Source organism: Netta rufina (genome assembly GCF_964035555.1).
Source record: "Netta rufina genome assembly, chromosome: 22".
NCBI classification, from domain to species: domain Eukaryota; kingdom Metazoa; phylum Chordata; class Aves; order Anseriformes; family Anatidae; genus Netta; species Netta rufina.
Genome location: NC_140146.1, coordinates 4,855,338 through 4,878,752, shown reverse-complemented (window position 1 = coordinate 4,878,752; position 23,415 = coordinate 4,855,338). Strand labels below are relative to the sequence as shown.

General features: G+C 45.3%; 2 protein-coding genes across 2 annotated transcripts in view; one reads left to right on the top strand and one right to left on the bottom strand.

Moving 5' to 3' along the window:
- Positions 1-1,109: 1,109 nt before the first annotated feature.
- Positions 1,110-6,931, bottom strand: DFFA (DNA fragmentation factor subunit alpha). Its single transcript, XM_084300362.1, has 6 exons — positions 6,712-6,931; positions 6,399-6,560; positions 5,550-5,677; positions 4,553-4,742; positions 3,999-4,153; positions 1,110-3,297 (listed from the first exon to the last, which is right to left on the bottom strand). The coding sequence occupies exons 1-6, from the start codon at positions 6,806-6,808 to the stop codon at positions 3,094-3,096; spliced, it is 936 nt and encodes a 311-aa protein (XP_084156488.1). The 5' UTR covers positions 6,809-6,931; the 3' UTR covers positions 1,110-3,093.
- The window catches only part of PEX14 (peroxisomal biogenesis factor 14), a 77,833-nt gene continuing 61,216 nt past the window's right edge, over positions 6,799-23,415 (top strand). Inside the window, exons 1-2 of the mRNA XM_084300361.1 lie at positions 6,799-6,948; positions 13,535-13,582. Coding sequence (XP_084156487.1) covers positions 6,913-6,948; positions 13,535-13,582 — 84 coding nt within the window. The 5' untranslated portion in view covers positions 6,799-6,912. The remainder of the gene's footprint in view (positions 6,949-13,534; positions 13,583-23,415) is intronic.

Below are 23,415 nucleotides of genomic sequence, written 5' to 3'. Positions count from 1 at the left end.
CTAGATTGGAAGGACCATCACTGCCTTCTACAAGAAGTATCAGCACGGTCTCTGTGACTCCCATCTCAGTGTTCTCCTGAAGTAGTTAAAATGTTTGTAATACATGTAGGATTGAAGTAATTATGCTGTTATTTCAGATATATGGAAAAGTGATAGGTAAAACCCCTTTCCTCTTGTACAGCGTGAGCAGTAGGATTTCCATTGCTAAGCTGAGCTTGAAAAAAGCAAAGCACTGAAGCTTTGAGCAAGACTGAAAAAAGGGTTTAAAAGGGGAAGAGTGGTAATCACAGGCAGAGACATAAGCTTACAGAAAAAGCCTGCTGACAGCTAATCTGCTCAATGCACTCAGTTTCAATGGGTAGCCAGTGTAATTAGCTTTGAGTGCAATACAGCATGCTTCAGAAATTGTTAATGGACAGCCATATGTGTTCTTTCAGAAAGCCTCGAATATAAAAAGCGTGCAATAAGTAGCTATTTAAAGCAGCAGGAACCCCTCTTACCTGCCGTGGCCTATGATGTTACAAGCCAGAAGCATACACTGTAAGAAGCAATCACTTGCCCAAGCGAAACAGATTGTCCAAAAAGTTGACTGAAGGCTTACCCCCAAATTCCAGCCAGATCTCAGGGAGTAGCATCTTCAGAAGTTCCTTGAAGTATTTTTTGCTTACCTGCACAGATGTACTAAACTGATAAGAATATTTTAGTTACTGAATTAACCACATGCAAAGTTAGACTTCCAGTGTATCTATATACAGTACCTGTTGTAGCAATACTCAGCAGACAGCATCCAGTACCATTTAAGGTTATGTTAAAGGTTTAAGGTTATGTTAAATTGGTGGATTTTGCATGATACTAGGAAGGATTTATACCTACAAAAACTTTCCCGGAAGTTTCAGCTCACCTTTCAGCTGCTTTTGTATACATTTTACATTCTCACAGGAGAAGAAAAGATTACACCAAAACTCTCACCATGTTCACACCTATACCCAAATATCATCTTCAGACAGGTTAAATATGGAATACTTTTGTATTTTAAGTTCTTCCTCTATCCGTAAAGTAATAGTGTACATATTGGCACATTCTTCAACCATAGCCACCAGCAGGAATATCAAAACTGGTCCAACAGTATAGTAAAAAGGTTTTAATGACATTAGAAAAAGACTTCAACCAATTTAAAAATAAGCAGGTTAATACAGAGGTGTTATGATACTATACCAGTGATTAGGATAGGAATACAGACAGGCCAAATAGAAGTCTTTGTGGGTTTTACTCAGGTGGGCAGCCGAGCTCCACCACAACCACTCTCTCACTCCCCCTCTCCTCAAAGAGGAAGGGGGAGAAAATACAACACAGAGAACTCGAGGTTTGAGATGTCCTTGAGGCACACACTTGCTATCCCCATCTTTCTGCATTACCCACCAGGTATACCCTGGTCCTTGGGCAAAGGCAATCCCACAAGTGGGTTTGCCTTTTCCCATGGCAGGGGCAACCCACACCACCTTCCCCATCTGCTTCCCCACATGCGCTACAGGGACTTTAGCTTCTCCCACAGTGTGTAGGGGTTTTGTTTCAGCAGGACCAGGACGGCTGTCGGACCCCCTGTTGTTAACTAGCCAAGCGGCCTCTGGTAGATTTATATCCCAATGTTTCCACGTCCCAGCACCCAATGCTCGCAGCATAGTTTTTAACAGTCCATTGTACCTCTCAACCTTCCCAGAGGCACGTGGGTGATAAGGGATGTGATACACCCACTCAATGCCACGTCTCTTGGCCCAGGAAGTGACCAAATTGTTTCGGAAGTGACTCCCATTGTCAGACTCAATTCTCTCTGGTGTACCATGTCACCACAGCACTTGTCTTTCCAGGCCCAAGGTAGTGTTTTGGGCCGTGGCATGGTTTACTGGATATGTTTCCAGCCACCCAGTAGTTGCTTCTACCATGGTGAGTATGTAACGTTTACCTTGGCGGGTTTGTCTCGTCTCGTTTGGACGAGAGTGACCGAGAAGGAGCGGCAGAGAAGCGCTGTAGACTGACCATAACCCCCATTCCCCTGTTCCCCTGCGCTGCTCGGGGGGAGGAGGTAGAAGAGGGCGGATGGGGGGGAAGGTGCTTTTGGTTTCTTTCCTTTGTTTCTTGCTTCTCTAGCTTGTTAGTAATAAGCAATAAATCTTACTATCTCCCTATGCAGAGTCTGTTTTGCCCGTTACAATAATTACTGTGTGATCTCCTCATCCTTATCTCAACCTCTGAGCCCTTTTCATCGTATTTTCTCCCCGTTCCTCTTTGAGGAGGGGGAGTGAGAGAGCAGCTGTGGTGGAGCTCAGTTGCCCACTCGAGCGGAACCATGACAGTCTTCCGTCCCACAGCCTTTCAAAACAAGCATTTCCACTTTTGCTATTTTACAAATTAGTGCTTACACTGCACTCGAGGCAGGAGTTCCTTACAGAGAAAAAAAAGCCACAGAAATTAAGAGGTTTTGATTTTACTTTTAACTGGTGAAATTAGAGAGAAGTTCAAGTTCCTAGATGCCAGGCTAGAGCTTAAGGCCAGACAGCAGCTGGAAAAACCACATGACAACTTTAATAGGCCAAATCACAACAAACCCCTCCAAAGAAAAAGCACGCTGTGTTCAATGAGCAATCCTCAGAATGCCTTCTTCCTATTTGTTAATGTCCACGAGGTAGATGAATTTCATCCTTTACACTGCAAATGGTGGGAAGATAAAGTAACCAAACTGCCGGAGGCTCCAGAAGCTAAATCCAGCATTATCAGATGGAATTTTCTGGCTCCCAAGCAGCTATTCAAAGCTGAACTCTTACATGCTGTGTTCAGTAATTCCATTGTTCTAGTATTCTGCAAAAAGTCTAAATCCCTTTGGTTACACATGATTTGAGTCATCACAGGAGTTTAAGCCTCAGGACAATGTCCAGATTTTAGTTGTCTACAGCCAGACCATGGTATGACCAGCAAACTATGGCTGCCAGGACGTATCATGTTTACGTTGATTGCAATTTAAAAAAACAAACAATAAAAAAAAAAAAGAACAGCACACCCCACTTGCATTCCCTTGGCACTTGAGGCAGAACAAGAGTCTTATTTTTTACGTTTTGAACTAAGCCAGTCTCCCCAAGGTAGCGTTTTCTTGCCCTTTGATGTGCTCCTCAGGGAATGCAAGGTCTGCACTTGCTGTAGGCGCTTGGAGAGCTCCTGATCGCAGGCTTGCTGCAGAGCTTCAGCTTTCTGCTTGTCCCAGTTGAGAGCTGCAGCCAGGGCCTGTGTGTCTTCTTTCACGACCAGCTGTAATGAGACAGATTTGTAACAGTCTTCTCCACTGATGCTTTAACACCACAACCTCCTCTGCCTGCACTAAGAACAGGAGCAATTAGACACCTATTTAACAATGCCAATTTGGTGATGTTTCTAGCTTACATATTTCATCTTTGAGGTTACTGTATTTTTCTTTCTACTGGTACTTAGAATTTGAAGCTATGTTCCAATGTTCAAGCAAACAGAAAGCAGTTGTTTTTCTCTTCTGTAGAAACTAAGACTCATAGTATCAGAACACATCCTAATGGTTAGTTTACCTAGACTTTCCTTTCAAAGCTATGGGTTTATTTACACTATTTTCCAAAATAAGGAGGTTTTTATTTTGCCTTGGGATGCACACAAATACAGCTAAATGTATCTGCATCCAAAAGACTTGCTGGTAATACAGCTGAAGCACTGGCTGTCTGTGCTATCAAGATTTGGCAGAGATCAAAACCACAATTTTTTCCTGTGGCTTTTCCAAGTATGTCCTAGAGTACTTGGAGGATTATCAGCTGCATTTAACAGCGAAGCAGGAGGTAGTGTTACTGAAGAAGAAAAACGGGCTAAACCTCAGCACTTTAAGACTGAGGTATATTGACAGTAGAGCCTCCAGAGGCAGGGACAGCTTCCCCCATCACCCCTTTCACCAGAGAGATTTGCCAGAGTATGGTTATGTGATCCTCACCCACCTCTAGATCCTGACTGTCCAAGCAGAGCTCTGGGACAGGTTTCCCTTTCAGAACAGCAAGGAGGTGGTCACTGAGTGCTGTTTTGGCTGAAGTGCCAGTGCTGCTGGTACCTGTGTCAACCACATCCATCTCCTTTCCTGGTACAGTCTCAGATTCTGAAAAGTGGCAGCAAAATCATTACAGCTTGTGACAGGCACAGGACAGGAAAAGTAGCTCAGACTGCATTGTTGTTTTTGAGATTAGTAAGGTATACGTTGTATCTAGATGCAGCCTCTAACTTAGGAAATCTATTATGCTAAGGTTTATTACATGATTTATGCTTTTCCCCCCAATATTCTACTTTCAGGTGTTGTGAGAATCGTGACAAAGCAGCAAAAGGACTCCTGATCTCTCCCATTCAGAGAATTCTTATGCTACACCAACTTAATACATCAGTCATATTAATAGCTGCTAAGCAAGTGGCGCACTCCACTCTCCCTCCGCCTTATTTGTTCTATTCAACTATTTCAGGCTTTTCTGAAAATCTCATTCGTTAGTATCCTAATGTAGCCTACCTGCTACTTTGCTTAAGATACTGCCTTCGTTTTTCAAGGCCTCTAGGTAGAGTTCCAGGAGCTGCTTTGACTGGCGTTCTTCTTCTCGTCTGTCCAGCACCTGCTGCAGGGTGTTCTGCAACGCCTGGATTTTGGTTTGACTTTGGGCAAGTTCCTCTGCCAGGTCTGAATGCGGGACGTCAATAAGCACCTTGAAAAAAATAGGAGTGCTCCTGTTAACTCATTCCATTACACCAACTGCAGTACAAACAGCAAGCCTCCTGAATGACAGAGCCTCCACCTTCATGAAAGCTAACACGTTTCACAAGGTTTTCATGTCACAGCAAGTCAGCCTGGTTCTGAGAGGCTGTAGTGGTACTCCACCAGCCCACATTCTTTACCAGCAGCCAAAAGGTCTTCAGGGGGGTGTAGAACTGTATGTTTTTAACAAACATCCTGTCAATTTCTGGCAATCAAAGCACCAATTCTTACGTGTGCATGGGAACACATAAAAGAAATACAACAGGCTGGCACTTGGGAAGCTGCACAGTGCAGGAAGGCACCAGGAGGCTGTTATCACCATGCCTCACCACACACAGGGTGTTAGGCACTCCCATACTTGAAACAACGAGCTCTGGAAGCTGTCAGCAGCTCTTCACCCTCCCTTGGAGCAGACAAATTTGGCATGCTGCTCTACCCTCCCTTCTGAGGCTTTACACAGGTGTCTATTTTCTATGAAAAGAGCCCACCTCTGCTGTCATTTGGCCCACACTTCCTTTTTCACTCTCCTACAGCCAGAATTAGACATGCTTTGAAGGCCAATCAGTGATGAAGAGCATCCTCCTCAAACACATGCCCTGACGGTGAAACAAGTCAAGGAGAAATTTCAGTCTAGCATCACAGCCAAAATACAACAGCTGAATTAAACTTTGAGATCTCGTGTGCTTATTCTGTTCTGTGCCATCTACTGCACTAAATGGATGAGGGGCAAAGCTAAGAATAGTTTTTCCCTCTGTACCTGTAGGTCTTCTTCGGACATCAGGATGATATTAGACAGGTCATCCTTCAGCTGCCTGGCCAGCTGCTTCCACTTCTCTGCAGCACCGTCCACTTCATCCACATCTGAGAGCCAGGTTGTTCCGCTGCCTGATACGAGTCACCCGCGAAAAGATGGAAACACAAGTAAGCAATACAGGAACAAGAGCCCTGACTTTGTGCTGGAAGCTGTGTGACGCTGTTTAGGGTTGTTTGATCAGCATCAAAGCAGCAGTGAGGTCTGTTACTCCCACTTCTCAGAATCGCAGAATGTTAGGGATGGGAAGGGACCTTGAAAGATCATCTAGTCCAATCCCCCTGCCAGAGCAGGAACACCTAGATCATGTCAGACAGGAACATATCCAGGCAGGTTTTGAATGTCTATAGAGAAGGAGACTCCACACCCTCCCCGGGCAGCCTGTTCAGTGTTCTGTCACCCTCACCGTAAAAAAGTTTTGTCTCATATTTATGCGGAACCTCTGTGTGGAACCTCCTATGTTCCAGTTTCCACCCACTGCCCCTTGTCCTATCATTGGGTGTTCCGAAGAAGAGCCTGGCTCCAGCCTCCTGACACTCACCCTTCACATATTTACAAACATTAATAAGGTCATCCCTTATTATGGAAGAGGCCCAGCTCCCTCAGCCTCTCCTCCCTAGGAGGATGCTCCGCTCCCTCAATCATCCTTGTGGCTCTGCTCTCTCTGTCGCTCACTGTTTTGTTCGCTGGGTTTGCAGGAAGAGGAGCAAGCAGCCAGGCAGCACAGGCTGTTCCTGAGTTAATATCAGGAGTATTCTTGGCTCAGGGAGCCCACCCGGCACCCCCAGCCCGTACCTGGGCTCCTCCCGCCCCACTTCTCGTCCTTCGCCAGCGCCACGAACTTGGTGTTGGGCGGCAGGCACCTGAAGTAATCCTCATCGTCCACGATGGTGCCGTCCTCCGCCAGCACGATGGTGATGGGCTCCAAGGCTTTATCGATGGCCAGAACACCGCTGGCTGAGGCAAAAAAAAGAAAACACCAAAAAAACACAACATTTTGCGTGACAAGCACGGGGGACGCGCAGCTCTGTCACCCCACCGCGGGGCCGGGCAGCGCCCTGAGGCGGTCGAAGCCGCCTGAGGAGCGGCCCCGGCGTTGTCCCCTCACCTTTCTGTCGCAGCTCCCTCAGGCAGGAGGCGGCCAGGCCGTGCTGTTTTCTCCCCCCTCCCCGCCTCACCAGGCAGCGTTTGGGCCTCGCCGCCATGGCCGGGCTCCCTCCCCGGGCACGCCGGGACGTGTAGTTCCGCCGGGCGGCGGGGCGGGCTGTGCCGCCGGCTGGGCGGGGATGGATTAACCGGGCCTGCCAAGATGGCCTCCTCGGAGCAAGCGGAGCAGCCCAGCCAGGTACGCGGGGCCGGCGCTCGCTGCCCGCTGCGCTCCGCCACCCCCCCGGGGGCGGGCCGGGGCCGGGGCCGGGGCCCGGGCGCTGCCGCCGGGGAACGATCGTGGGCAGGGCCCCGGGACTCAGCGCCCCCCCCCCCCCCCCCATCCCGCCTCACGCGACCCCGGCGCCCTCCCCCCCCCCCCCCTTCTCCTTCACCCTCCCCAACGGTCGCTGCTTGCTGAGGAGGCGCCGACCCCCCCCGGGCTGTGTGGGGAAAAGGAGGGGGAAAAAATCCAAAACCACCAAAATCCCCCCCCCCAAAACACGGAAAGGGAGAGCAGGCAGCTCGGGGGGCAGCGGGGTTGGAGGTGGGCAGCGTTGGTTGGGGGAAATGGTTGTGGTTGTGGTTCTGGCTGGAAACAGTGAGAAAGTCTTAGGGCCACAGTCATGAGAAAGGCCGGTTTATTGCTTATTACTAAAAAGGCCGGATGGCACCTCCAGGTTTAGCAGGGCTTCGAGTCCCCGAGATCTCTGCAGAAAGGGCAGCGCCGTGACAGATGCAACCCAAACCTTGTCAGCAACCGAGTGTGGAGGGTGAAGGGTCCGTGGGTTCGCTGGCTTGGGTGCGTGCTCAAGGAATGCACTGAAAATGCCATGGTTTTATAAATCAGGACCTGAAATGAAAAGGGAATCATTGCAGCTTGGGTTTCAGCCAGCTGTGCTGGCTCACCGGTGGCCCAGTGTAACTTCAGGCCCGCTGCAAACTCAGCTGACCCCAGTTCAGTGACCCGGCACCTTCCCCCTCCCACCAGTATCCCCCACATACACCTGAACATGTGGCAGCCGTGGAAATCTGTAAAACCACCCCCGAGGTGGCTGCAGCAGGGCCTTGCTCTGCAGCAGCCGGGAGATGAAAGGGCTGGCGGTTCAGCAGGAGGGAGGAAAACAGAGCGAAGTCTGCCACGCTTTCTTGTGCAATCGCTCAAATCTCTCCTGATTTGACTCAATGGCCGCGCACCTCTCCGCTGGTACTTTTATTTGGGACTGGTTGAGTTTGTAGGGCCCAACGCTGAAGTGAACTGCGATAGCAATACATTACATAAAGCATGTGCCCTGACTAATCAGTACAAATCTGCCAGGTTGTGAAAGGCCCTCTTGCCAAACTGGCGGTAGGCTTGCTGGGCAGTTTTGCTATGGCTGTGTGCTTTCATCAACAGCAGCTTGAGGTGCAGGCACTGCAATCCATTCCTCGTACTCAGAGCGAATGCCTTCAGCAGGAGGAAACCTGAAACAACCCAAGACAGATCTGTGAGCTACTGGGCAGTCCACAAGGCAGCTGACTGCAGGTTTAGATAAAGAAAGCTGGTTAATGGGCAAATGTGAGTGCCCGAGAAACTTTTGGGTTCTCATGAGTTTGGGTACAGTATCCTCCCATTGCACCCTTCACATTTTTGTTTTATAGTTCTTTAGTGTTGCTTTACCTCAGGGCTTGTTTGCATTTTGGATACAGGCTGCTGGAAAGGAACTTCTCACCACAGAGACTTTAGTGTCTGGCAGCGCTGAGGAGGGAGACAATCTGAAGCCACCCTAGGAGGAAATGGTCAATTAACCGCATCCTTGCTGGAATGTGCCACATTGTATGCAAAACCACAGGATTCTCAGGCAAGAGCCAATTATTTGTGCCCTGTTTGGCTCCTGGCCTGTCAGGACCTTGTTAGCTGCAGAGCTGGATTAAAGGGCACCTCTGGCGATTTGCCTTGCTTCAGGTGTGGGAGGAAACAGCCAGGTTTGGCTAAAGGGTGGCCATGCCTCTGGGTGCCCCTTCCCACACGCCAGGAGCAGCCCTGATTCTCTATTGATTTCCTCCTTCCCCACGGTGTGTGCTCGTGTGCGACACGGCTCACCAAGGCTGCTCCAGATCTGTGGTGAGAACTGTTCAGTACTCTCAAGTTCTGTCGATCTGGGTAGAATTTGAAAGAATCTTCCAAGTTTGGCTGGAAAAAAAAGGGGTGTAATCTATGATTAAAGGGTATATTGCCCAGGAGATGAATTCCTAAGGGCACAATTTTAGAATAAAACAGAATAATGACAGTGTCTTTTATTAGCCTACCAGAATGTAAATGCCGCTACTGTTGAGCAGCCACTGCAGTCTTGACACTGGTATGCAAAAAGTTGTCCTTATTGCACGCTAGATGTTTGAAGAACTTAAAGGAAATATTTACTTTCCACCACTGAAGATACTTGTTTATTTATTATCAAGCGTTCAACATAAGGCTATGAGTAGTAGCAGTGATTTGCTCAACGTGTTTATGTTTGGCTCCTGTCATTTTCTGTTACAAATCTAGCTAGTTTAGGTGCTGCAAAGGGAGTGTCAGATATCTTTTGGCTTGCTGTCTGTTTTACTTAGTTTCATTTTCTCATTCTCATGAATTAATATATTGCCTCAAGCATTGTGGGGGGTGGTGTTGGAGCTAAATGAAATTGAAGGTTTAGGCTAGACATCAGGAAGAGATTCTTCACTGAGAGGGTTGTCGCACCCAGGGAAGCAGTCACTGCACCAAGCCTGTTGGAGTTTAAGAAGTGTTTGGACTGTGCACTTAGTCAGATTTTGGGTAGACCTGTGTGGTGCCAGGAGTTGGAATCAATGATCCTTGTGGGTCCCTTCCAACTCAGGATATTCTATGATTCTGTGGTTCTGTATTCTAAAGGCAATAAACATTTCTACCAGAGATGTAAAGATTCATTAATTGGTTAAAATTCTCATTCCTTAGGTCTTTTAACAATGTCTTTGCTAAAAAACAAACACAAAAACAGAAGAAAAAAGAGCCCATCTCCCTTTGACTCTTCCTAATAATAAAAGTGAGGGAAGAGCAAGAGGAGAGTATGGCCTGTGAACAGAGTAACTAGTTACTGATTTTTCTTGGCTATCAGTATTTCTTTGGTGCTGAGTACCTTGATTGGATATTTGGAGAGTTTCGTTGGCCCAGCCAGCCGGCAACCCAGTTCCTCAGTGTTGCATGTAACTTTGAATCCCAGTGTTAGAGAAAGTTATTATTATTTTTTTTAACGTTATTTAGCGCTTGGTTTAGATAACCATGTCTAAATTTTCAAAGCTGTTTAGTTTGGGACACAAAATGATACTTAATTGTCCGTGTAATTACGCGCAGAAGGAGGAATCCTGTAGCCTGGAAGTCGGTGTGTGGCGAGTTGCTGTGAGTCATAAAAGGCCTGAAGTTGGTACAGTCAGTGGCTGAGCTGGACTTGGTACCAAAACGGTTGTGCAGCCGTTGAGGCAGGAAAGAGTGGATTCTGTGCGTGGAATTGTTCTGTTTATTTCATAACACTGCAAGGCTCTCTTTGCTGTAGCCAAGCTGCGTGTAAATGTCATGTGAGAGACTGAGAATGGAGAGGTGACAACGTGAACAGAATGCGTTGGTGCTCAAACACCTTCTATGCTTGGTGATGCTCTGACTTGTCAGTTAGTGGGGAAGCAAGAGGAATACAAAGGCCCAAATATTAATTGTTTTCTTTCCAAAGCTTCATTATGGCAGCCTTGGGCTGAGTCTGCCATCTAGCTGCATTTTGCCTTCATGTAAAGAGATAATTAAAGATTATAAACAAAGGTGTTGAAAGATGCCTGATTTCTTGCTCCAGAGACTTCTCTGGTTGCACTGTTAGCCAATATATAGGGATTTTTTTCCTTCCCTCTTGCTCAAGTGTTTAGCCTCAGGATTCTCTGCTGTGTTCATCTTAAAGGATGGTTTATGATATAGGATATTAGGTCTCTGGACTGGATATCCATTGTTTCATTAAATACAGGCTAATGACCAGCTTGTACGTGGAATGGATGGATTCTTCCCTGACTTGTGTCAGAGCCACCATGTTCCAGAGGGCTGCTGACTCCTGCCTTACACGAAGCTTCCTTCGCTGTTACAGTATGTGCTGTGCTTGGAAGTCTTGCTGGAAGGAAAATGCAGATCCCATTTAAAGTGTTGGACCATAAGTTACCCGACTAATCAAATATGTCAACGGGCTGCTCACACACGCATCAGAATTTCTGAGTATGCGTATTCAGCATCAAGCCTCTTACCCATCCACTTAATACACATTTTCTCACAGTAACCTGCCTTCGTGCCAGATGCTTTTCTTTGGGCAGTGTCCCAGGTTGGCTACATATTGTGTCCGACAGTCCATAAACACTACAGCAGCTCCTTAGGGCAGAGCATACAAGCATTGGAGGCTCTGGGAACTTTCTGAGGATGTGAATTCTGTGGTGGGCAGTGCAGGGAGATGGTTTCTTTCTTTGTGGCTTTGCGACCTCGCTGTTTGCTCCTCACAATTCTTTGCAAAGCCAGCTTAAATAGTTAAAATGCTTCAAATTTTCCTTGAAACATGCTGCAGATAGCAAAATATGCACATTCATAGAAAGCTCAACACTTAACACGAGTATCTTGATGGAGTAGTTCCATGGAAATAGTAGTTATCAGCTCTTGGTACTTTTTTGAAGTATTTAACAGGAATTTTATCTGTGCTACGCTTTGGCTGCCTTGTCTCAGCAGCTCTGACCCTGTACTAACTGAATTTGATGAGAATCTTTTCCTTAACTTCAGTGTCCTATTAATCAGGAGTATTCACCATAGGAAGATACCTGTGTTAGTCGTGGGACATGACTAAAGAAACAAAGTAGGGCATGTGTACCAAAGAAGTTTATCCACAACCTAGAGAGGCTCAACTAACTTACTAATAAACCCTGCAAGCCATATTCTTGTTTTGATTCTCATATGTTTTCCACATTTTTGGAGCAGTGGAGCAAGCTTGAGACTATTCTTTTATAGCTGGATGAAAAAAAAAAAAAAAAAAGATTTGAAAGCAGATGCACTGTGCATATAAAAATAGGAAGCCAGTGAAAAGCCTGAAGAGAGAGGTGCCCTTTTCTTGCTATCACACAGTGTTGCCTCCCCTACAGCAGGCAGTGGGACTTCCAGCATGGCGTTGAAGCTGATAAGCTGGTATTTGCAGTGGTTATATTAAATGAATTGATAGTGACTGAAATTTTAGGAGATATTCAGTTGTCTCACAAAAAAGAGGATAAGGGCCTCTTGAGAAAATCACTGCCTGGCTGTGACATCTAGCTGGGCCCTGGGAATGATGCATATGTATCTGGAAGCAGCTGAGCTGCAGTATGTTTGGGTTACTGGCACCCTCTTGTGGCAATGCGTACTTCTATCTGTATTTTTTGAGTATTTTGTAGGTGGGGAAAAAATCTTGAGCTCCTTTGGAGGTGTGGTGTATTGCATAAAAGTGATGAATGCAATTGGAAGACAAAAAGTCATTTAAGGACTTTTATGGTATTGCTCAAAAGTTTTAGCTTTCACTGTACTCCATGAATAGGATCTCTTTTCTGTAAGTGAGCCTAAAACATATTTCTTTACCAGTAAAATTGCATTTTTTTTACCATTGAGGTAACCTGTATGTGTCAGCTCTACTAAGATAAAAACACAGTGAAGGCAATATAGGGTTAGACCATCTTAACATCATGTGAATCCCATTGGAAAGTAGGTGGTTGACCAAGGTTAAGTTTAGTTTATGATAAAACCTTGGGAGAACCGATGTATTTCAGGTATACAGGAATCAAACTTTGCTTTTTTTCAGCACTACAGACAAGCCCAGGGAAAAATTTCACAAAACGTGGGACTCGGCTAAAAAATTACAGCAGGAGTGGAAGCTCCTGAATTTTAAGTCTAGGCCCACCTTTGACTTGCTGTCCTGCCTAAATCAGCTTGTTTCACTTTCCTACTGTGTCTCACTCCTTCCTAGTGGGCAAGGGGAAGTGTTCAGCATTTGTCCTAAAGCTACGTCTTTTACCTCTGTGTGGGGAACAAGGATGGTGCTGGTGTTGCTGAGGTGCAGGGGGCTGTAGTTAAATCGTGATTGCTTTGAAATCTGGAATAGTGCAGAAAACGAAGGGTGCATTACTGGATCATGGAAATGGGAGATGCTCAGCGTCAGATTAGGTTTAGTCCCTCTGCAGAGGAGAAAAAGAACCCTGGAATTAGAGCAAGGTGCCTTTGCATCCACTCTAACAGCAATACTTCGGGCTGCTGCTTTTTTAGTATATTCCTTTTAGTATCTCAAAGTTCTTTGCTGCCACCAGGTGCTCATCAGGTTTCCTAGAGACAAAGAAGTTATTATCCTCATTTCATGTGTGATGAAACCATCCTGTCTGTGCCCTGCAGTGTGACAAGTGTTGCAACCAAGGGTTTAGCAGAGGGAGACCAAGTTTAATGCCGTGCTCATTCACTGCACCACTACAGAGGTTGAGTTAAGGTGAACGTTTCTGTCGTGACATCTGTCAGTGGCGTCTGGCTCTTAGCTGCTGGCTCCCTAGAGCAAGTCCTGCCCATTCTCTGAGTTCTGTTGGTGTAAATGGGGACTGCTGGGACTAGTTATCTCTGTGATCCAGGGGTTTTTGTCTTCAGTGCATCACAAAACTGCTGCTGATAGTGGAAACAAGTGTCTACCCAAATGTGTAGCCTTTACAGACGAGCATTTCTACTCGTGTCCATCAGGTGGCAATGTAACCTCACTCTTCTTTTTGTTTTACAGACTGGCTCCTGCCCTGCGACTGAAACTGCAGCATCTCGGGAGCCACTGGTGAGTTCTTCTAGAAGCAGTAAATAATTTCTTGCTAATAATATAATATACATGGCTTGTTGTACTTGCTGCATCATTTTGCATGCATTGCCTTACGTTTCTGAGGAGTTGGTTTTGTGAACGAGGTGTAAGCTGCCTGATGTCGCCGTGCTGCTGGCCTCTGACCTGTAGCTCCTGCCTTTCCAGTGGGTCACACATGGGGCACCCAGGCTCTGAGTTGTCCTTGAGCAGGGACCATCTGTCCTAAATGTGCGCAGTGCATGCTCTCGATTAGCGCTTATTTGTTAAAGAATCTGAAGAAGGACCAGCGCAGCATAATTTGAACAGAGATTCCTAGGGCTGTTGTCTAATAAAATAACTTCTGCTGCTCAGAGACCTCACTCAAGTTGTCTTTATTTTCAGACGCACTCAGAGTTAGCTTAGAAGTGTCTTGCAGCTGGCAGTGCATGTGATCCAATGTTTTGACTCTAGAACTGTTCTGGAAAGGGCTCTGGGATTTTTTTTATATGAGGATAACTAAGAGAACTTTTTTTTTTTTTTATGGTGACGCAGCCTGGGAAGCAAGCCACCAGTCTCCTGAGCTGCATTAATTTATTTTACAACCTTCTTTTTTCTTTTTTTCCTTCTTCTTCAGCTCTCTATAACTCAGTCAAAACGTTGCCAAAAATGTTAGCCCTTCTTATTGTGCTAAACATATCGTCCCCTCGTTCTCTGGATTTCAGTGTGTGGCGATGGTGAATACAAGCTGTTTGCAGTGAGAAGACTCAAGTGTTTTCCATAATGGCATGGCACCAGTTACATCAACATATTTTTACCTTGTAACTCTTATCTGGATAACCCAGGAGATGATTTTTAAGGGAGGGAGATGTGAGTAAAGACTATGAACTGGGAAGGGTCAGTAAAAAGCATTTAATGAGAGGGCTGTTCATGAATTCTGTTAAGCTCTGCAGTGAAAATCCTAGTAGCCTAGTAACACCGTGTGATCTCTTAATTGCATAGACGTCTATGTGTGAATTTACCTGAAGCTGTTACTGACAAGGGTAGCACACCAGCTTTGTGATGGATTTGATGGTTTTGGTGCTCCCACTTAGGAAGCTCGTAGCTGGCAGCTGATCATCACAGCCTGTGTTGGTAAACTGTGCGTTCTCCTTCTCAAGGCAGATTCCAGCATTACCTTGGATTTAATTAATTTCTTACTGTATGTGCAACTGAAGAATTGCTCAGAGGAAGCACATAGCAGCTGTGTATCTTTCTGTGCAGATATATATTTGTAGACATGTACAAATATTTATAAATGTAAAGAACTCCAAAGTAAACTTTCCTCTCACGATGGTGAGTCTTGCATGTGAACTAATTAGGGCCCTTTGAAAGGTGGAGCCTTTCTCCTTATTTTTTCATTATTTGTCTTTTATATTAAGCTCTCACAGCCTCTGTCACGTTTGCTTAGGAGCCATTATTGTTTCCAGCTGAGTATCTGGAGAAGCCTTATTAAAGGAGCCGTTCGGTTCTGCGAGCCAGATGACCGAGCTCCCACCACGCTCCTGTGGCTTCTCTGTAGCCAGGATCATGCACGTCGCCTTCTAACGCAGGCAGCAGATCTGGGTCCACGAAGGGGACTTGTAGGCACATGGAGCCATGTCATAAAAAATGTTTACGGAAACGCCAGAACAAACTGTGGCACGAGTCCAGCAAGTGGCTCCATGTGGAAGGGCCATGCGCTCAGGCAGGTCGTCGCTGACTTCAGATCTGGTGGTAAGCAGCTGAGGAGGAATATAAGGTTTCAGAGCCTTACAGGGTCTGGAGGAGGGGGAAAAGTGTCTCAGGACCACATTCAGATCTGTACCCTCTTGCCTTTTTTGACTTAATTGGTGGCTGATGGTACTTGGGGCTTTGTAGGGTTGGAATGTGCGTTGAACAAATCGGTGGTGCTATACCCAAGAGTGAGAAAGCAAGGAAATTAAAGCATCTTACGCTGTGTCAACGCATGTCATGATAGGGTTGAGCTGATTTTGTATCGCATCTGTGATTGTAATGGGTACTGTATCCTGCACGGTGCTGAGTCCCTTCTGCTCTGTGCTTGGTCACACTCTTCTGGGTGCTGTGCCCCCAAAGCATGCAGCTCGCAGGGGGAATCCAGGAGAAGCGATGACTTCTGGCTGTTTGCAGGAAGACTTCGATGTTCTCCAAGATCACGTAACCAGGTGCGATCTGACACGTCCTCGGTGTCCTGCGTTTTGTGTCCTCAGACCGTACCTCGCTGCGGTTTCTGGCCTTACTGAGGCCTCCAGAATAGGGCCCTACAGATTCCTGTCACACTCCTAACAGCTCTCCTCGCAGCTCCCTCGTGGTGTGCGCTGTTCCAAACCACCAGAATGGAGATAAGGGGCTCCGCAGCCATGCCATTAATCCCTTGAGTTATCCGGTGTCCTTACAATAAACTGTCCCAACTGAAAAATACTCCCTAATGAGAGGTCATTGTGTTACAGCACTGACAGTGGAGAATGGGTTGGAGGGGGATGGGAGCAGCTATAATTTTTGCAGCCGAGAGCGGACACTCATTTCCCTAGCTGTCGGTCTTGGCCCATTAAAATTTGCCGTGTAGCTCCGTAGTGGGAAGTGTAACCTTGTGTTAGCAGAGTGTCAGCATCTCGCTCTGCTGCTGTTTACAGCCACGTTTGTCATCGTCAGTGCAGGATCAGCTTCTCCTTGAGTGCAGCTTATCAGTGAGCGGTGCCGCATCCCTTTCTGCTCTCCCCAGCTTTTGTATGTGCGGCCACCTCCGATAATCCTCTGAGCACTTGTGGCGTTGGAATAGGTTTGTCTTTTTGCTGCTACTCACAGCAAAGTCCTGGGATGTGTAAAAGATGTAACGATAAGGGACAAAGCCCCTTTCTGCGAGGTTAAAACATTAGGAAATCCCCTTTTCTTCTCCAATCTTTGTTTCTTTCATCTCATTTCTCTCTCTTCTCTTTAGAGTGATTACTTAGTCTTTTCTGCTTCTTTTTAGCTTGTTTTGACTCTCCCTAGCAAGGTCTTGTAGCTTGTTAGACCTACTGTGCTGCTTTTGAGGTGCTTTCAATAGCCTGAATATGTTTGCTGTTGGCCTTTGGTTTTTGCCCAATCTACTGCAGCCTAAATTACAGCTAGGAAGGCAGTGCATCTGAAAGCCCCTAACACGAGCCTGGGCTGTGAGAAAAACCTAAGGGAACGGAGCCCATAAGTGAGGTCTTCCCACATGCTGCTATTTTTTTTTTTATTTTCTGCCACAAAACATACTCCTTCCCCTGCTGCTGCTGGAAGAAGTACTAGTAAATATAAAAATACTGGTTGCAAATGTAAATCACTCTGTTGCTTTCTTACTGAGTCACAAAATCCCTGGATCATGTTGTAAAGAGCGAGGTATTCTCTTTCGTAGAATTATTTAACTTTTATTTTTAGCATGTGCTGTTTCTTTCTGTTTCTTATTGCAGATGATAGCAGTCAGCACTGAAATGTGGACGTTTTATTCCCTTTTTTACAGGCAGGCAGAAGGTACAAGGTAACAAGAATTACTGCTGTCTCTACAGCAATTAGTGTAGAATTTGTTGGTATGTGCTGGAGCCCTCATGGCTCTTTCCAACCCTTTGTTAAGCAGATTTTCAAATTTTTAAGGCTCATGGTAATGGCCAAAATACTTTTAATGGCCTCTTTTGTGCAGACATCACAGGCTATATACTATAGCCCTTCGTTATCATGTTTAGGGAATGCATCTGTGTTGTTTCAGATTTTTAGAAAAGCTGTTTGAGATGTTCTGGTTAACTGTTCAGCCAGGTTCACTTGGCAAGTTGGTGGCGTAAGTGTGAATAAAGCTGTGGAGCCCAGAGACCTGGGCTTTTGGCCTGGCAAGTGAGGTCATTGCTATTTTCTCTTCCCTTGCATGTCTTTGGAAGAGACTCTAGGCTTGCATCTGTATGCTTTTTTTAAGTGATTGCGGCATACTTCACTCAGCTGCTTCTCTAGTTCACCCTTTTTCTTTTTGACTCCTTTTCTGGTGGTCAAGGAATAATGGGGAAAGATGAAGAGCAGAAAGGGGACTTGATATTGCTATAGCCATAGCTTATATGTAGGCACAGCTTCATGATAGTTAATGTAGTCTCTTGCCCATGCTGAACACTTTTGGTATTTGTATCTGGTTTCCTGACCCATCAGCTGTGATCCCAAATTGAAGCTGTGATGCTGTGGTTTGGTTACGGGCATATTTAGTTCCTCTGCAGTTTCTGTGTTCCGTTTCTGTTTCCTTGGAAGTAAACCAGTAAAAAATATGATGTGTGTTTGTGGTGGAGAAAACTTTTGACATTGAAACTGGGCAGAGATGAACTTTCCTCATGTACTTACCTCTCCCAGCTGCCTGGATTTGGTGCATGACAGCAGAATGGTCAGTTCCTCTGTTTCATCACCTCCTTTTAAGCTTTATTTGTTCTGCTAAGCTTCCTTTTCAGTAGACTGTGGTTAAAGAGAATTTCATTTTGAGTTCTGAGGAAGGAGCTTTACAATTGAGATTTTAAGTCTGACTACTTTTAGCTCTGACTGGTGTAAGCAGAAGTTGCAGGAGCCTAACACTACAAGATGATGAGTGGGAATGAGGAAAGGTTACAGAATTGTGCCATAAGGTATGAGAGAGCTCATTGGGGCTAATAAGGGGATTCAGAATCCATTTCTGGTGAACAAATCATTGGGCACATTGCAAATTCATATTGCTCTCCTTCTTACAAAGCAATAGATACTATCTTTCTGCCAATCAAACCCCACAGAAAACAAGTCAAGAATTAATTATTTAAAAAAAAGATTTTCTTCTGTCCAAACTTTGTTGAAATTAGAAGTATTTTCACTGCAGAACTTATACCTGGATTTCTGAAACACACTCCTCCAGTAGGGATACCATGTAGTCCTTATACTTTATTTTGAAGTTTACAGATCTTGGTCTAGGTTTGTAGAAAAAGTATTATTTTTTCAGAAGGATTTTTGTTTTCAGAGATGATCTGAGGGACAGGAGTGTTCTGGAGGGACAATCCTTATCACACTTCTGCTTTCCATTTTCCCACCCTTTATTGTTTAACACAAGATTTATACCTGTTTACTGTACAAATTTTCTCTCTGCCACGATGGGTTTGTTCAGAGTGGTGGCCTACACTGAATAATTCTCTAAAAGTAAATCTATCCAGAGGGGATTTCCAGACAGCCAGAGTCAGTAGGCAACTAACTTATAGCCCCCAGCGAAACATTAGTCAGGATAATTTACCACTGTCAGCAGGAGAGGGAGAGAGACTATCAGTTCTGTGACCTCCTGTGCAGGCAGTAACCCTAATGGTGTGATAATGCTTCCGTTTGTTTGGGAGTTCCTGAACGTGTTGCTGTGGATTTCCAGTGCTGGACAATAATTCCATCAGGCTGTGGAAGGCAATTGCTGTGGGGATTTCAGTTTTACAGAGCCAGGAGCAGGGAGCCAGAGGTGTGTGACTGCCCTACACAATATGCCTTGGTTTGCTGCAAAGCGAATTCTGATACTGATGAAGCACACCTCTGGTGTATGTGACGTTTTCATAGCTTGGAAGTTTTTGTTTTCTTCCCTTCTTTCCCCTTTTTTTGGTCTCACTACCGAGTATTCACTGACTTCTTTTGTTGTTCATGCAAAATGTACTTCTCTTTTGCTCTGTTGATTTAGAGAAATACATTATATGTGCAAAACACGCGGATGTAAATTTACCTACAGTGCATAGTTAAAGGAGCACTGCCACATTGAGTTAAATTGCCAGTCTGACGTCAGTGGGAAAGTTTCCTTGGAATTCCTTTAAATCCCAATTTTAAAAGAGGTTGGAATATAATCGTTTGGGATATAATTGCTGCTGTAGCATTATATGCTAATGAATGAAAGCTAGAAACTTGCAGTAGTTACAGGCCAAAGCAGGTTAAGGCCCTATCAGCCTGTACAAAATGTAATAATGGCTTTGGATGTCCCTGAGAGCTTACAGGTTAAACAACTTAGAGCCAGTGGGTGAAAGTATCATAACATCTAGGTAGGTACACTCATTTTTGGTTACCAACAGCGTTGTTCTATGTACTCATGCAGAAAAAATTTCTGAAAGCAATTCTCACTTTTCAGATAAACCACTATTACTGCTCAGAAGACTTTTAAGATGTTTTTGAAATAGTCATGATACTCTGGCAAAGCTGTTCCTTACAGGCAAAGTTGCTCATTACAAAACATGCAAGGAAATTAATGTACTGGGAGTTCAGTTGCAATCCCTTTAACGTTAGGTATGGTTTGGCTTCCGGAGATCCCAGCTCTCACTGAAGGCAGAACGGGAGCTCTGGTGATTTGTGACGTTGGAAAAAAAAATGTTGGCACCCACTTAGAAAATATTTAACATTGCTTGCTATTTACCTTTGAGAAAAATGAATTTCATTTCTCTGTTTATGCTCACAGGATGTTTTGGAGGCATAAACACGCTACACCTACAAGGAACTTTTTATAGATCAGGGTCTGCTTTGCTGCCAGCTGGTTGCTCTGTGTTCGTTGGCAGCCCAGCTCTTTGCCTGCTCAGAAGGATTGGGAGCACTTTGTTGTGTGCACCCCAGCTGTTGGGAAGGGTGCCTTTTAATTTCAAACAGGTGGCGGCACACAGCAAGGAGGCGCCTGCAGTGTGTGTGCTTTGGTAATGATGGGTTACGGGATCAAGGTGAGATAATAGTATCACTTCAGCTCCGTGTGCGTGGAAAATATGCTATGTGCAAAACAACTTGTAGAGGGCAGCAATTACCCACAGTTCTCTCCGCTTAGGGAGAGGAGGGACCAGCTTAAGAACTTCACAGGAGTGTCTGCCTTTTTAGCTTCTTGAAATAACTTTATGTAGGAGACTCGTTCTTTAGAGTGCCTCTTGACTCCATGTTATTAAATTCCTAACCTGGAGAGTGTTGCCAGAGATTCTTAATTCCTCTCCTCTAATACCACTGAGCAGTTGGACTCCTCTTGCCCTTATCCAGCTGCTGTCTGGGTTGTTGTTACTGCAATCAAAGAGTTAGTCTTGTCACTGCTAGCGACTTTCATGAGATTATAACTGCTTACATGTAATAACTTTCTTAATTTCTTGGCATTCTCTTACTTTTACCTGGGAGAACACGCTGTAAGAAAAATTTGCAATAGCTACAGCGTCTTTGTAGTGCCTCAGAGCACAGGATACATTGCATCTTCATCATGTTAAAGTATGGAAGCTGAGGCACAAAAGGCAGAATGAATTATTCAGGAACTTGAAAGAACTTTCCCTAGCTTTGATGAGCAGGAATACATCCTTCAGATACTTCTGATGCCAACACCTTCAGAAGTGAGGTTTGTAAAACTAGAAAGTTGAGAGTCAGTGTAGTTCATAGATTGGGAGTTCCTAAGCAGCTCGTTGGAGAAGACTTTCCCTGTTGCTCAATTTTCTTGTGTTTCTCTGGAGGTCACTTCAATTGCAAATCCTTCCAAACGTCTTAATCATTTGGGGTTTTGTTTGTTTTGTGAGTGTGTGTACATAGCTCTTTGCCCTGTCGTGATTGTACAGACCGTGTCTTCTGCCCAGTTGTGATCCCGTAACACACCATGGCTTTTGACAATGTATTTGACAAATGCATTTCTGGAAAAGTAGCAATGACAGTATGCATAGCTCTTTAGTAAGGGGATTTTACAGCTGGAAAGAAGCACGAGGGATAACTTCGTATCACCAGCCACGCTCACAGTGTGCCCTGCTTTTTTACACTGTGTTCTATCTCTTGGTCAGAGCAGGATTGTCCTCTGCTGTCAGCTGTTCCTTGGGATGCAGTTCTGCAGCTCAGCACGCCTTCCTGGGATGGAGCATCCCTGCCATGCAGCGAGAGTTTCCTGTGTCTCCCCTCCAGCTTGCTTCTCCTGTTTGTGTGCCACCCCAAGTGATTCCTTTCCTCCTTAAGCATCTGCACCCTTCAGATGTTTGCAGACAGTTATCACATCATTTCTCCTCTCCCCACCCCCATCCCGGTCTCTTAGCCAAGCTCTACATATTTAGCTCATTTAATCTTTCCTCATAAGTCAGGGCTGTAATTGACAGCTCTGACACGAAGAGTCGCATTGGTTACACACGCTGCCAACAGGATATAAATACTTTCTGTGCGGTGATTGAGAATTACAGTCAAGACTGAGATGAGTCCCCCCCCTCCCCCTTGACGCTGTATTTTTGACAATCCCTTTCTCAACATCAGGTTGCCACGGGCTCAGAAAGATGAATTTGGGTCTCGCTCCAGTGGTCAGTGCCCTAGGCACCGGTGTGTTTCAGAGTGGTTGTTTCAGGTCACTTGGGAATTCGCTGTTAAAGCCACATGGGATTCTGTTCTGACCCGAAATTCTTACAGAGGTCTTCCCTGTGCTTCTGCCGGGCCTGTAGAGGTCTCAGCCTGCTGCTGGCCCTTCTTGCTATGCACACACACACACTGAAAGAGGTGTTGCAGCCACTGCCCTGGTGCATGTGTTTAAGCAGTGCCGTCGGGAGGCTCACAGCACTGGTGCTGGCAGGGATCTGTGCCTCAGATACTCTTGGCACTGATGTTCCTCGCGGTCTCTGCCAAGAGGAAGCTCAGGATGCTATCGATCCGATTGGCATAGCTGTGAACGAGTTCAGGGTTCCTGCTCCTACATGTCGGGCCTGGGAAGAGGCTTTTAGCCCAGCCCAGGGAGGTGTTGCGTTGGGAGCAGAGGTAGCTCCGTACTGCGTGTCCAGGAGTGAGAACATACAGATCCGTTTCCAGCGAAACAGATCTGGAGGTTGCTTTAGATGACTTGTCTCCTCACGTTGGCTGCATTCGTTTCAAGAAGATAGGTGGAGCTGACAAAGGCTGGGGGACTGGGAAATGAATTGTCTGCCTTCTAATGTTGTGTTCTGTGAAGCTTCATATGATACAGCTTCCCCAGCGGGGCTAGTTCACAAACATTACATGTATTATTGCAAAGCATGCAACATAAAGAGAGCATTTATGAAAGGGAATATCAGAGGAAACATTATAGCAGGGACCTTTATAGCCTTTCCATTATTATGGTTTAAATCTTGACGTGGTCTTTATTTGCAATGACACTGGGACCAGTAAAGAAGTGTTTCTTCTCTTCCCCTCCCCTCCCCTTTCTCCCATCTCCTTTTCATTCTTTTCTTCCACATCCTGTTCTGAAGCTGTGGTGCAGAGATACAAATCGTTAAACATGCAAGTAGTCGGAGAGCCAGGTTTCAGTTTGTGTGGAATCAGCCCCTTTTGACTCAGAAGTTGGAAACCAGATGACTCACTGCGATGCATGTTTGTTGTTTTTAATAACTGTCATTTTGCAAAATATGGTCAAAGCTTCAAACCCTGACTTCTGGAGTAGGGGTGGTGTGTATTTATTTTTAATTTGGGAGGCTATAAACTGGAATGTGTTTGTAGCTGCAGTCTTCCCTTAAAGTCTGAGATAAAATGAATTAGAGCATTGACAGCGTGAAAGATTTTAGAGCTTTTTTTTTTTCTTTTACCTGAAAAAAATATTCATTTTCTTGATCAATTATTTGAAAAAGCTCCAGGTGCCAAACATCTGGTGGGATTGTCGGCCCCTGGTTTATGTTTTTGTTTTTTAATATATACCCAAAGGGACAGGTTCCTCAAAAGGAAAGCAGACAGATGTTTTTCATTTGTGGAGTTTTAAAGAATAGATGCCATTCCTGCTTTATCATTTCAATTTCTAACAAAATTTTCGGCCATCTCCTTTCTTTTATAGGAAACCAGCAAGTGTAGTATTTTAGTGGCAGAATTCCCTATCAATAAAA